Source organism: Prionailurus bengalensis, chromosome A2, assembly GCF_016509475.1.
Source record: "Prionailurus bengalensis isolate Pbe53 chromosome A2, Fcat_Pben_1.1_paternal_pri, whole genome shotgun sequence".
NCBI lineage: Eukaryota > Metazoa > Chordata > Mammalia > Carnivora > Felidae > Prionailurus > Prionailurus bengalensis.
This window is the reverse complement of record NC_057348.1, coordinates 76,852,076-76,867,288: the sequence shown is the minus strand read 5'-3', so window position 1 is coordinate 76,867,288 and position 15,213 is coordinate 76,852,076. Positions and strand designations below refer to the sequence as shown.

General features: G+C 39.7%; 1 protein-coding gene across 1 annotated transcript in view; it reads left to right on the top strand.

Annotated features, from left to right (window-relative positions):
* Nucleotides 1-15,213, top strand: part of HBP1 (HMG-box transcription factor 1) — a 29,934-nt gene that overhangs the window by 13,087 nt on the left and 1,634 nt on the right. Inside the window, exons 4-10 of the mRNA XM_043588599.1 lie at nucleotides 1,242-1,380; nucleotides 1,748-1,859; nucleotides 1,946-2,058; nucleotides 4,130-4,286; nucleotides 4,956-5,100; nucleotides 11,965-12,282; nucleotides 14,398-14,539. Coding sequence (XP_043444534.1) covers nucleotides 1,242-1,380; nucleotides 1,748-1,859; nucleotides 1,946-2,058; nucleotides 4,130-4,286; nucleotides 4,956-5,100; nucleotides 11,965-12,282; nucleotides 14,398-14,539 — 1,126 coding nt within the window. The remainder of the gene's footprint in view (nucleotides 1-1,241; nucleotides 1,381-1,747; nucleotides 1,860-1,945; nucleotides 2,059-4,129; nucleotides 4,287-4,955; nucleotides 5,101-11,964; nucleotides 12,283-14,397; nucleotides 14,540-15,213) is intronic.

Sequence of the window (15,213 nt, the reverse complement as noted above, 5' to 3'; positions counted from 1 at the left end):
AACATTGCATTGTTACTTCTCTTTAAATGGTTCAACAGAAGAACTGATAAACCCATTTTCTTTTATTAGTCATGAAGGCAGGATATACTTAAGGAATTTTTAGCAGTTTGGCCATTCTTTAATACTCCATGAAGATATAAATGTTTTAATAAAAGGAAGAACTGGAGCAAAGATGAATCATTAAGTATTTGTCGTTTGAAATCCAAAATTGACTGGAGAATGTGCTAAAACACTTAGAAATTTGAGGGGTTTTTAAGAAGTGATAGGAACATGAAGGCAAAGTATAGTTTTACGGACTCTTATTCCAGAGTAACTTCTGCACAGATCTAATGAAAAAGTGTTAATAAGGGTAAAATAAAAATTGAGGAGCTAACACAGTTTCTCAGGGAGTAAGGGAAGAATCGGAAAGGAAGATATTTCTCCCCCTTTTTAAAAGAGGGTAAGCCCAGACATGCGTATACTTTTTTCTGTTAAGCACCAGATTCCTATTTTGCATCTCTGAGAACTGTCCTGATTGGGGACCATTGGGCTGGTTGGTCTCCTAGACCTGCAGTCTTCCTCTCTGCTGCTTTCCAGAGCGCAGCGCACATGCTGGGTGCCCTGACTGGGAGTGCTGCTTTTAGTGTTACCCCTCCTGGGAACAGTTGACTCTTAATCAAAGGTGATCCTGTGGGAAGATAACTAACCTTACGAGTAGATGGTTTTTGACAAGCCTGTATCAGGAAATAGGAAGTAGTGTCCAGTTACAGGAAGTTCCATTTAGGCTGCTTCCTGCTAGAATAAGTTTAAGCATTGTAGCTTCAGGTAGTTCATTGTATCTGCACAGTGACAGGTGGTTGGTAGACGGAGGCTTCGGTGTTGGTCACGTTAGGTTTAGATGCCGTGTTCATACTGACTGCAGCAAAGTAGAAGAGAGAAGTGGACAGGGAGCCTGCACATTATTCGTTACATTTATATGTACTTGCTGATACAAAAATGGGTGAATAAGTGAAAGTAACTTGGAATTTAAAATACATGGATAAATATGAAAAAAAGAACAGTATTTGAAATGTGTGAAGAGGGCTTGGGTAAGAAGCTAAGGAACTGCAGACTACAAATGAAATCTTGATGTCTTTAGTGTTTTCCGTAGGTGTCTTCTATGTGATAACATTGGTATTATGAATATGAAGTTCTTTTCATCAAAAGGAAAGATCTGCTTTAAGGACCTATGCTTTATGGTTAAAACTGCTTCCTTATTTTAGATCATCTCCTGTACACATCATAGCTACTAGCAAAAGTTTACATTCCTATGCGCGCCCTCCACCGGTGTCCTCTTCTAAGAGTGAGCCAGCCTTCCCTCATCATCACTGGAAGGAGGAAACCCCAGTCAGACATGAAAGGGTGAGTTAATTCATGAGATGAAACTGTTATGAAGTTTGCACAGCACTGAAATATGTTAACTTTCCTTTTCTGTGAAGTCCTTTTGAAGCACGTGCAGATGGGAAATTGTCTCATTGCTCTGCTGGTGATCTGGATTAGATTTTACATACAGCTCTGTTCACTGTTAGCAAAGTTTGTTACCAGTGGGAACATGCATTTAACTAAAACTTCCAGAAACTTCAGTTTTCAGAGGCATATTTTTTCCTAAGTTTACAGGTGTTTTAAGTTATCCACTAATGAGGAGAGAGAGCCTGAAGCCTTGGGATAAAGACAGATATTAACAAAATATGTTACAAAATAAAAAAGTTTCTGATATTTTTCTCCATAGGCAAATAGTGAGTCAGAATCTGGCATTTTCTGCATGTCCTCCCTCTCAGATGATGATGATTTGGGATGGTGCAATTCCTGGCCTTCAACTGCTTGGCACTGTTTTTTGAAAGGTAAAAAAACAACTTGAATTTTTGCAGCTTACTTATGTAGCATGCTAGTCAGATAGCTAATATTTGCTTTTCTACTCAAACTTTAGGCACACGACTGTGCTTTCATAAGGGAAGCAAAAAGGAATGGCAGGATGTTGAAGATTTTGCTAGAACTGAAGGCTGCGTTAATGAGGAAGATCTCCAAGTGGGCACTCACAAGGTTGATTTAAAATTTGTAAAACTTTTCCCAAGTCTTTCGTGAGAAAACATAGGCTTATTATTAATCTTTAGGAGTATCCTCCATTTATTTTCGTATTTAAGTGACACCTTACGTTTTAGGTGGAAGTTTTGTGACTGTGTTATTGCTTAGCTGGATGGAGGGCAGCAGTGTCTTTAGGTTCACCTTTGTAATTATGCTTTCTGAGATGGGAAAATGATGTATTCCTTAGTTCTTTTTATACATTTTACGTTGGGAGAAAGAAATGAACAGGGGTGCCTGGGTGGCTCAGTTAAGTGTCCAATTTCAGCTCAGGTCATGATCTCACAGTTTGTGGGTTCGAGTCCTGTGTCAGGCTCTGTGCTGATAGCTTGCTCAGAGCCTGGAGCCTGCTTTAGATTCTGTGACTCCCTCTCTTTCTGCCCCTCTCCCCTGTCACACTGTACTCTGTCTCTCTCTCTCTCTCAAAAATAAACATTAAAAAAAAATACAATGAACAAATGAACCAAGGCTTTTATCTTATGTAATGTACAAAGTGGTTAATTCCCAAATGGATAATTGAGAGTTGATTATATGAAGTTACTTTTTAAATGATCCCATAAAACATTGGCATTTTTAAGTTGATAAGCAGAAGCAGTAGTTAGGATAAATGTCCGTTAGTGCCTTTAAAATCTTAATCTTTGCAATCTTTTAATTTCTCCATCTCCACTGTAGGCAGAGGAATTGGGCATGTGAAGTGTGCTTGTTTAAAATTCCTGTTTTGATCCTGCTGTTGTTACTAACTGTTGAGTCTCTGGTCTTGGAGTCAGGAAACCTGGATTGTCTTTCTGGTTCTTCTAGCAATTGTCTGTGTGACTGATGTTGGGCAGATTGTTGACCCCACTGTGTGTGGGCTCCCTGATCTGAAAATAGATTGGATCAGTTTTGACACCTTGTAGCTCTAGGAATGAGAAGATCCCGTAATGTAGTTACAGATAACATGGCTGTGGCCTCCACCTGCATGTTGGACACCTGCATGAGTCACAGTCAGTTCTTCCTACTCAGCTTATTAGTATAACCAAGCCTGGACTCACCTTTTCTTCCCCTTCCTGGCCTACTTCTTCTCCCTTCTTTTAAAGGTATTGTTAGCCTTCTTGATTGACAGATTGAAAACCAAGAAGTTGAGTGTTCCCCTCCCCGCCTTCATACTCAGTGGATCACTTCTCTTTCCTTAGAGGTGTTGTGCAGTCCTTCTCTCTCACTACCTCTTTCATGCACTAGTGTCATAAGGATCGGACACAATAGCTAGCTGGTGGCGTGTCGGTCTCCTTGTTTTTTCTGTGACTTTAAGGGTAGGGATCATGGTTGTTAATGTGTTTTCAGAACCTAGCACCTGGTGTGTGCCAACTGCTCAATAAATCAGTTGGATTAAAATTTAGCCCTTTTCTACCACCATGGCACTTGTCCGTTTAAGACTGTGATGGGTTTCTCTCATCATATCTTCAAATACATTGAATACTAGAGGCACCTTTTATTCTGCAGACTTTAATCATCTTAAAGTTGACAGTGGTTAGTGAAAATACTTGCATTGACTTCCAGTGCCCTCTCAAAGGAAAGTTTAAGCACTTCACCTGTCCTTTAGACTCCTTTGCTTACTAACTGGCCCTCCTTTTCAGTCTTCTTTGCCGCACCCCTGAACCCCCTGGTATTTTTAGCAAATAATCAGCACTCTCCAGAGAAGGCTGGTTTCGCCTGTTCCTGGCATGAGGCATGTTCTTCTACCTTCTGGGTTTCATTCTTTTAAATCCCCGTTCCAGTGGGAACTGAACCCTGCCTCCTCTCTCTGAGTTAACACCTCCCTGTATCAAGTGCATTAGCATTGTTACATTTCAGTGAAAGTGCTTGTGCCAGTCTGTTTGGCATTGCAGTGATTTATATACGTGCCTTTCTTCACTACTGGGTGGAAAGCAAGGACCCTAAAGACAGGGATCCTGTCTTGTTTATTTTACTTTTTCTACAGACTCTTACACATAATAGGAACTTCATTATGTGTTGAATTAAATATTGTTTGTTCATTCTGTGCATGTATTTTCAGGGCTATGGTTCTGATGGTCTAAAGTTGTTATCACATGAAGAAAGTGTATCATTTGGCGAGTCTGTACTGAAGTTGACTTTTGATCCTGGTACAGTAGAAGATGGCTTACTTACTGTAGAGTGTAAGCTGGACCACCCTTTCTATGTTAAAAATAAAGGTAGGGTGTCAATTTGAATTTATAGTAACTTTTTAAAGAAAACTTCTTAAATCTGGAAAGATGTGGTATAATTCTTTGATGATTAAGAAAAAAACTTGAAGGGCAAACTTCTTTCAAACTACACAGAACTACCATAGAAAGGGTTTATAATAACACCTAATGGTGCTTTAGGGTCTTAACAGTCATTAGGCGGGGCTGCACTTCTCTGGGTATGAACTCGTACATTCAGGTAGCTTACTATATAAGCAGCTCTCTGTTATCTTGGTATCATTTGGGGGAATGTGATATTCTGGTAATTGCACTGAAATCACTTTTCAGAGATTTATTACACTAACACCATGTTAAAAATAATTCAGAGGCTGTTTTGTGGTCTTGGTCATTGTCACCTATTATTACTATCTTGTAAATTGATGGAAGTGTTGATTGATAGAATCTGTGTATTAATAAAACACCGAATCCAACAAGTTTTGGAGAGCTTCGCACTGCTTAAAGGAAATACTTGGGACTTATTTTGTGGCAAAGATACAGGACATGTTAAAAATCTGCTGAGACTTAAGTAGTAACCTATTTTCAAGGTTCAGAAGTGAAAGGCCTATTGTAGAATAAATAATTAGGGTCCCTTCTGTCAATCCCTATCCTTTATGTAACTGCTGTTTGATTTGATTTTAGGTTGGTCATCGTTTTATCCAAGCCTGACTGTGGTACAGCATGGCATTCCATGTTGTGAGATCCATATTGGTGATGTATGTCTACCTCCCGGACACCCCGATGCCATTAATTTTGATGATTCAGGTGTTTTTGATACATTTAAAAGGTATTATTGGATTCTTTTCCTGTTGTTAACATTTACCTTTAACCTCTCTAATGGTTGCGAAGTCAGATATTTAGGAGGCTAAATCTCAAAGGTTTGAAGATTATAAAAGGACTACTTAGAGCAATATGATTAAATGAAAACATATTCGGTAATTGAACTAGCAAAGTAATAGTTCCAGGGGAGCTTTACACATAGTCATCACGCAGGAAAACCATGAGTTCATAAACATTTGGTATTAGATTAGGAAAAATACCACATGTTACGTGACCAGGAACTAAATGGATCAACTTTGATAGTTATTCTATATATATAGAAAACTGCTGTATCTGGCCAGCTGTTTTAACCAGTCCTTAAGTCTCTTAGTAGTGTTTTTTTGTACTTACCTGTCCTTTTCTTTCCATAACTGTATCTTTAATAATTCATTTCAACCAAGGGCATTAGTAGCATGAATTAACAAATAGTAAAAATAGCAAAAACACTTGACATTTGGAAAATCTTAGAGAGGGAAGTGAGTTTTTTGGACATCCTCTTGCTAGTACGTGGCAGAACAGAACAAGTACCCCTGTGTCCTGATGCTCGAGGGGGTTGATGAGCTGTCTCAGTTTGTTCTGGTCTCAGCACTGAGAGGCCCGCATTCCTGGAAACCCTGCAGGCCTGGCTCAACCAGGGCAGTTATTCCCCTACTCCCAGAAGGTATCCAGAGAAAGTCTGTTTATAGGTATTTGGAATTTTAAAACTCATTTTTTCTTTAAGATAATTGCTAGTGTTTATTTTTAAGAGAGAGAGAGAGCAAGTGGGGCAGGGGCAGAGAGAGACAGAGACACAGAATCCGAAGCAGGCTCCAAGCTCACGAGCTGTCAGCACAGAGCCTGACTTGGGTCTCTTAACTCACCAGCTGTGAGGTCATGACCTGAGCCGAAGTCAGATGCCCAACCCACTGAGCCACCCCAGAGTCCCTCTTTAAGATAATTATTAAGTTCATAGGCATTAAGAGAATCCAGAATACCTGCTGGCCTATAGGTTTTATTTATTTCATTAATTTAATGTAATAAAACGTAAGGTTAATATATTTTTATTTTGAAAGGATATGTGAGGCTGTTATTTTAAAGTTTTTTTTTTTTTTTCAACGTTTTTTATTTTATTTTTGGGACAGAGAGAGACAGAGCATGAACAGGGGAGGGGCAGAGAGAGAGGGAGACACAGAATCGGAAACAGGCTCCAGGCTCTGAGCCATCAGCCCAGAGCCCGACGCGGGGCTCGAACTCACGGACCGCGAGATCGTGACCTGGCTGAAGTCGGACGCTTAACCGACTGCACCACCCAGGCGCCCCGAGGCTGTTATTTTAAAAAAGCACCTAGAACAGGCCCTTGCACAGGCTTTATGCTCCGTAAACGCCTGCAGATTGCAATCTAAATGCTATTTGGTTACATCCCTCACACACTCTGTTCTTTTTACAAATTCAAGGGAAATGAGGTGGTTTTGAGGTCTGATACTCTTAAGTATTCTTAGGATGTAGGTCAGTGATACCTCGTATGTTTTGGTGAGAATATTCTAAAGATAGAAAAACTTTGGAAGATAATTTGATCTTTTTTTTTTTTTTTTCTTATTGAGAGAGAGAGAGGAACAGAGAGAATCCCAAGCAGGCTCTGCTGTCAGTTCAGAGACCGACCAAGAGCTCAATCCCATGAACTGTGAGATCATGACCTGAGCTGATACCAAGACATCAAGGGTCAGACACCTGACCGACCAAGCAACCCAGGCGCCCCTAATATGGCTTTATCTTAGAACACTGAGTATCAACAATTCCATTCCTGTGTGTGGTGCCCTAGAGAAGTAAATCCTTACAGACACGCAGAAGGAGATGTGTAAGTTAGGTCATCGTGGCTGTGTTGCTCAGGATCGCACAACGTGGAAACAATACAACATGCAGTGGAAAATGAATGAGCCATAGCCATATATTTTGAAACATGGATCAATTTTAGAAATAACGTTAAGTAAAATTAGTCTCAGAAATACATGGTAGAATTCCATTTTTTATGTGTGGAATCAGATATTGTTTGGAAATAGATCTAATAAAATTACAAATCTAATTACATTTATATAATTTTTACTTAATGTATATAACATACATTACACAGTTATGCTGGGGATCCCCAAGACAACCCCTGGGTTCAGTGACATACCAGGAGGACTCATAGGATTCAGTATGTAGTCACACTCCTGCCTAGAATTTCTTCTAGTGAAAGGATATGAAGCAAAATCCTGAAAAGGAAAGGCACGTGGGGTGAAGTGTGGAGGAAGCCGGGCCTCCAGGACTCCTCCCAGCGCAATCTCACAGCACCCTTATTTCTCTCAGCAGTGAGTTGTAACAATAGGGATGAACTGGCATCTGCCGGGGAAGCTGTTAACACACTCAGCACTAGGGTTTTTACTGGGAGCTGGTCGCACAGGCTGCCTCTGCCTTGCGTGTACTCAAATTCCAGACTTCCAAAAGGAAAGCAGGTGTTTAGGGCTAACCATGTTGTTTGTACACACAGTTGAGGCACAGTGAGCTACTCTTACCAGGGTGGGAATAAAGAACCTTCCTAAAATCGCAATTCCAGATGCTAGTCCAGGGCCAGCCTTTTAAGGATACCCTCAGGATAGCAGTCCGGCCCGCTGTGTTACAGGTGCCATATAACAAAATGTTTACATATTACATGTTGATACAATGGATATATTAACCTAATTAATGCTACTATAGATTAATAGAATGCTATTATATTAACACTATAGTGTTTATATGTTCTCTTTATGAATAATGCATTATTTTTATAATAAAATATTGAAAAAAGTAAGGGGATGATAAACCATTCAGGAGAGTGGTTATCTCTGGGGGTGGCAAATGTGGAACTATTTAGTGAGAGTAGAAATAGTCTATTTCTTAATTAGGTTGTGGGTTCACTCCTTTGTATACTTTAGAACATAAAAGTTAAATACATTTTTTACATACTAAGTTTTGCGTAGTGAAAAACCTTTTTTAAGCAGAAACAACACTAACCTACCTAATTTTTTTTCCAAGACGGTAGGTTCTCATCAGTTGGTCATACTGAATAGCAGTCACCCCTAAGATGACCTTGGATATTGGTCTCATTTTCCTGTGGAGTGACTTTCTGCTCCCCATTAAGGAGTGGAAAATGGGCAGTTTCATCCAGGAGAAAAGAGCATGACAGAGTTGAGAAGCATGAAATTGACTGAATTTTCATTGTGGATTAGATTGTGACTTGGCAGGTTAAGGGAAGTGCTGTCTGTTATAAGGAGGGCCAGAAAGGGAAGGAAGGCAGGAAGAAACACTTGTCCAAAAGGGAACCCTAGAATCGGTTCCCAGGGACAGTCTGGGGATTTGGGGGCAGCTCCTGGGTCCTGCTGTACAGGGAAGGACATCTGATTAGATTTTACCTTGGTAAGGACCAGAAGTCAGCCATAGATGAGCTTTTAAACACAATTTATAGTTCGTTGGTAGAAAGGAAGCTTTTAAGTGAGAGTATAATTTGAAGAAGCCCATTCCAGACACAATTGAGGCCAGTCTTCTGGGCATCAGGCAGGTTTCAGACTGTCACTTCTGACTTTGTGAATTTAGCATTTCTGTTCAAGTGATAGAATTTAACTCCTGAGTGTCCAGTGTGTACCAGGTGCTGTACATGTGTTAACGTACTTAATCTTCACAATCCTATGAGATTATAGCCTCACTTTACCGGCGGTGGGGGAGGGGACGGTGCTTAAGGAACCAGAAACAGCCATTTGTATCAGAACCAAGATTCAAGTCTGTATCCTTTCGAGACTCCAAATTTTGTGTTCTATCAATCAATCTCGGCTATTTCTACAGTAATAATAATATATACCCCAATGAATACTTGCTATGTGCCAGCCTCTGGCCTGAGTTTTGTAGACACTGTTCTGTCAGCTCAGCCACACTACATGGCATGTGTTCAGTTCATTTTAGAAATAATTATACTGAGGCTAGATGTTTATTTACTTTGTCCAAGTCATACTACTAGTAGGTAGAAGAGGTGGAGTCTGAACCCAATTAAAATTTTACATTATTATGTTCTGCAGAACTTTTTTCACCTCTTCATTAGTCATCAGATATTTGAATTTGAGAGCCTAGTGTATGTGTTGGGCGTGGGGATTTAGAATCTGTTAAGACATGGGCCTGCTTCTTTGCTTCCAGTCTAGAGAAGGAAATGGATTAGTAAATGTGTACGGTGTGGTGTGTGCTGATTGAGAGATGTGGCCTGGTAGGTGCTCTGGAGCTAGGATGCGGGGATTCAGATCCTAGCTTTGCCGATTTGTTGTGGAAGCTGGGATAAATCAATGAACTTTTCCATGGCTCTGTAAAAAAAAAAAAAAAAAAAAAAAAAAAAAAAAAAAAATCTGTACAAGGATAATGTTGAAGGGAGGATTAAAGTGAGTGAGTGTCTGTGACTATGGTTAATAGACACAACACTATTGTGGAGGTTTTCTTTTAAGAATAGAAATTAGGGGGCGCCTGGGTGGCTTGGTCGGTTAAGCGTCCGATTTCGGCTAAGATCATGATCTCACGGTCTGTGAGTTTGAGCCCCGCGTCAGGCTCTGTGCTGACAGCTCAGAGCCTGGAGCCTGTTTCAGATTCTGTGTCTCCCTCTCTCTCTGCCCCTCCCCCGTTCATGCTCTGTCTCTGTCTCAAAAATAAATAACGTTAAAAAAAAATTAAAAAAAAAAATAGAAATTAGGGGGGCACCTGGATGGCTTGGTCGGTTAAGCCTCCAACTCTTGATCTTGACTCAGGTCATGATCTCAGTTTGTGGGATTGAGCCCTGCACGGGGCTCTGCACTGACATCTCAGAGCCTGCTTGGGATTTTCTGTCTCTTTTCTCTCTGCCCCTCCCCTGTTTGAGCCCACTCCCTCCCTTCCTCTCCACCCCCCCCTTCAAAAATAAATATACTTTAAAAAAAAATAGAAAAAAGAATAAACATTAGTGAATGTGGGAAAGGGTATTTGAGCTTAAGGAATGGCAGGGAGAAAAAGTGGAGGCATGAAACAAGGCACGTTTCAGGAACTACTGGTAGAGAACTTAAAAAAATTTTTTTAAAGTGTATTATTTTGAGAGAGAGAGAGAGAGAGAGGCAGAGAGAGGGAGAAAGAGGATCTCAAACAGGCTCTGTGTTGTCAGCATGGAACCTGACATAGGGCTTGAACTTAGCCAAAACCAAAAGTCAGATGCTCAACTAAGTCACTTGGGCACCCCAAGGAGAAAGAATTGAGTGTGGCAAAGGTAAAGCTTTGTTTTAGACATTCTGTGTAATATTTTAATGCTATAGTCATATCAAAATCTGAATTCTGTGATTATTTCAAACTACTTTTACGTTGTACCCATAATGGAAGTAGAAGAGTTACATTTGTACCACTAGATGGTAGAGTTTTCAAATTTCAGTAATTAGCTTGCTTCTATTTAAATCTTTTGGTATTTCAAGTTGTAAATACTTCAGTGGAGATTAATAATTTTGTGTCAGTTTCATTTATAATGTTTTAGTTTTGTTTTTCTAAATTATATATGGGAAGGGATCGAGATAGCAAAAATTGTTTCTTTGACATAATCCTGACTGCTGAGTATTGATTAGATGATTTTGGCATATTTATTTCATGTAATACCTTTAAAAAAAAACCCACATGTTGTGTGGTTGATAATTGGTAGAAGTCATTTTTATTGTGTGTGGTGACTGGCATGGGCTTCATGCACTTAGTTCTCTCCATCTGTTTCTGGAATAATTCATAATCTCCTGTTGCTTTACCTTTAGGTAGATACTGTTTCTGTAGTTAGTATCAACCTGTTTTCATGTATTATCAGAAGTTCTGTTTCAGGGAGAGAAGTAGGGGTTGGATTTAGAATAAAAGGCTTTCTGTTAAGATAAAAAGTAGAAGCAGTAGGCATGAACACAGTTGGAACAAAAGAAATCTTTTGACCAGCGTAATCTTTAGGCTGTTGTCTACACCAGCTCTACTTCTCAGGTAATATTTTCAGTTAATCTATTGTGTGTTCACCCTGACGTTAGCCAGTGACAAGGTGGAGGACCATGGTTTTGGTGAGGAAACCTAGGGCTTTGGAGGTGGACAAATCTGGGTCTGGATCTAGTAGCTGCATGGCCTTGGCTGAATAATACTTTTTCTTTCTTAGCTTGTTTCTTTATACAAAGAGAGGATAATAAAGCTTGTTGGGAAGATAAGGTAATATGGATAGCTTATTTCCGTGCCTGTGTAAACTGAACATATACTGAATAGGGCTTTGCCTGATCAATGTGAGGTTTTACTCTTAAGTTACTAAGCTGTGTTATAATAGATGGATGGCCTTCAGGGGAGATTGATGTATGTTTGACTGTTTTGACCTAAACAAACAAAAAAATTTAAGTTCTTTTAGTTGTATTCAGTCACTCTGGACTGTCCTTCCCCAACACTCGGTCTTGCATAGCAGCTAGTCCTAGGCCTTGTTTACGCCTGCCACTCCAATTTAGTTTTCTAGCTTTAGGCTTCTGTAGGCCAAGAAATCAGATTATCAAATTTTTCAAAAAGTGAATCTGAAGTAGTAATTAAGTGGGTTGTGGGGGATCTGGAGGAGGTACTTGCTATAAAGTGCGTGGATTTTCTTTTGGGGGCTTGAAATCTTTAACTTTTACAATCTGTGCAGATTAAAAAAAAATTTAGTGCATATATAAGCTTTCATCTTATAAGCAACTGTCAGTGGTGAAGGTGGTTAAACATCGTACAGGGGAAAAAAAAAGTGTTTTCAGTTTTTATAAATCAGATAATCAAATCGAATTAAAACCATGTTAATTTTTTTTTTTTAAAGCTATGACTTCACACCTATGGATTCTTCTGCAGTCTACGTGTTAAGCAGTATGGCTCGTCAGCGTCGTGCATCTTTGTCTTGTGGGGGGCCTGGAGGCCAGGACTTTGCAAGATCTGGACTTAGTAAGACCTGTGGCTCATCGGGGTCATCACAGCTCTCTCCCAGTTCTTTGTACGCTAAAGCCGACAAAAACCACAGCTCAGGGACTGCAAGTGCCACTTCTCCTAACAAGTGCAAAAGACCAATGAATGCCTTCATGCTTTTTGCCAAAAAATACAGAGTTGAATATACTCAGATGTATCCAGGGAAAGATAACAGGTAAAAATTCTATTTGTGAATCTAACAGTGAACTCTTCTGTGCAGTTCACAGGAACTGGGAGTTAAGTAAACTCGCTTAGTAGCTTTTTTGATCGAATTCTTGTTTTCTTAGGTTGACTTTCAAAAGTTAGCTTCATGGGTAACTATTTTATGATACCTAGAGGGATAATTCGGTCACCTGGGTGGGTAAGGGTCTGCCTTCTAAAATAACATTGTCATTTGCCTGTTGGAAGACACGGTTCTGACTGTCCTATCTTTATAGAAAAAGTTTCTTGTGTCAGATCGCAAGTGTCCCTCCTCTACGCCTGTGTCATACTGTGGAAGATGCAGGCATTGGCGGTTTGTAGTCTTTTTGACACTCATAGTAGTTACTACAAACTGCCAGACTAAACATACAGGTGGCATCAGTGATAGCCCACGGATGAAATCCACACTGGTCCTTTCTGCCCTGCTTGTTTGTACTCCTCACTCATCTGAGTCCTTTAGCGCTCACTTCCTCTCAAAGCATTGAAATGACTTCTTCCAATCTCCTTAGTTTCCTGACCATCAAAACTGCTGTCTCCCATTACCCTTGATAGCATGAGCAAAGTCATGTGATTATCCACATAAAATAATTGAGTTTTTGAATTCGAGTCTGAATGTCTCATGAGCGCAAGATAGAGGGAGACGGAATTGACAGTTTCAGGTCAACATAATGTGATATTTGTAGATTCCGTAAAATCCCCTCCACACAACATCTACTTAACATCTATCACCACACCATTACAGATTTTTCACATAAAGAGAACTTTTAAGAGCTACTCTTCACAACTTTCGAAAGTACCATACAGTACACCTGTGCACTTTACCTCGTCCCCAGGGCCTTCCTTGTTTTATAACTGGAAGTTTGTACCTTTTGACTCCCTTCTCCCATTTCGTCCAGCCCCCACCCCTAGCCTCTGGCAACCACTAAACTGTTCCTGTGAGCTTATTCATTTTTAAGTATTTACATTTTAACAACAGAAACTTCTCCAACCAAATGCACTTGTGATTTGGGAATTGATACCTAAATATTTCTTTACCAGTTTAACTGGTAAATGTGTTGACCATTATGTGGTACCTTTAACCCAAAGACTGTAAAAACTGGTTTTTATTCTAAAGGAAGATAATAGTATTTAATTGCATCGACTTACTGGAAAATGTACATACGTATCTAGTACATATTTAATTTCTTGTTAAGTAGTGGAGCTGTGGTTACTATTCTTCTGAGGTTCAGATGCCTGCCTCTAGCTTCCCCATCAGTCACTAAAATCCCTCGTATATACTTCACACAGCATGTACCGCCTTTTGTTTTGTGTCATGAAATTAATGGTTAAAAGCTCTTCACAGAAGGAAAATGGTTTCTGTCTGCATGTCTGGATGAGACTATTTTCTGCTAGGTTTGGGAGCAGATTAACAAATATAAATAGAAAACAGCTTCAGATTTGTCATGGTGTGTTTTATCCAGTTTGACTTCTTTCCCTTTGAGTTAATCCAATTTTCTCAAGTACGAGTATCACCTAGGATTTATGTGGTGTTGTCTTAGGAGGGTAAATGGTAAGCTGTGCAGAGTTAATGCCCACCACATTTTTACTATGGTTGCATGAACGAATGGGACTTTGGTCATAACTATTTGATGGGTTATGGGTACAAACAGAAAGCAAGAAGAGCTTATAATACTTCATGCTGCTGATACTGAACACTGCCTTAATACCTTAGCATCTTTAAGGAACCAATATACTAGGATAGTTCCAGTGGTAATTTAAACCATTTCTTTGAAATATTTAACTTTCTCTTTAAGCTCTGTAGGACACTGAATATTTAGCCATTTTAGATGCCTCTGGACAATTGGAAAATACTGGCAGTGTTCCAGGAGGCTTTGTAACTGCCAAGATTATGATGAATGGGCCCATAGGACTTGAGATTTTACTGGAAATGACTACCGTAGTCTTGGCCTTTTCCCTTCTCTCTGTTGGACAAGATTTTTGCCTTCTTTTCTTTTAACTTTCTATATCTTCCTGAAGTAGCAGCACTTGACATACATGCGTCTTACGAGAAATTCTTGCCTTTAGCATTGTGTCAATATTTATTTTACAGAGCCATAAGTGTGATCCTTGGTGATAGGTGGAAGAAAATGAAGAATGAAGAGAGAAGGATGTATACATTAGAAGCAAAGGCTTTGGCTGAAGAACAAAAACGTTTAAATCCTGACTGTTGGAAAAGGAAAAGAACCAATTCAGTATGTTTCAACAACTAGTTGCTCAAAAAGATCTTGACTTCTCCCCATAACTATACTGGCATGTTGCAGCAGTTGTTATAACCTTTAAAAGGTGGTGTTGAGGCTTTGTTTCAGCCTTTTTACACTTCACAACCTAATAATGTGTTTATGCCAGCATGTAAGGCAGGCTGCTTTTTTTTTTAATCACTAAGTGCCATCTACTCTTTTAGTATGGAAAGTAGAACTCTCAGACATGCTTAAGTGTGTTTAGGCAGAAATATTAAGGTGGAAAAATAATTTTGGAATGGTAGTATTTCTAGTTGGGTTGAAAGATGGGTGTTACTAACTCAGTATCACACTATTAGAAATCTCTCTGATCTTGGGGTGGCATGTCTCCACAGCCTTTCTTGATTGGGCAGGGGCTAAGGAGCGTGGGGCACATTAACCTTCATGGGGCCTTCTGACGTTTGCACAGAATTTCTAGATTAAAAACCTCAGGAAGGAGAAGAAATAGAAAAGCCTAGGAAGACTCTTGTAAATGAGTTCATACCATAATCAATCTCGGATGGACTTGATTCTTAGAACATTTCCTTGACTAGACTAGCATCTTTTAAGTTGTATTTTTAGATCAGTGGTTAAGCGCCCGACTGTTGATTTCGGCACAGGTCATGATCTCACAATGTGTGAGATCGAGC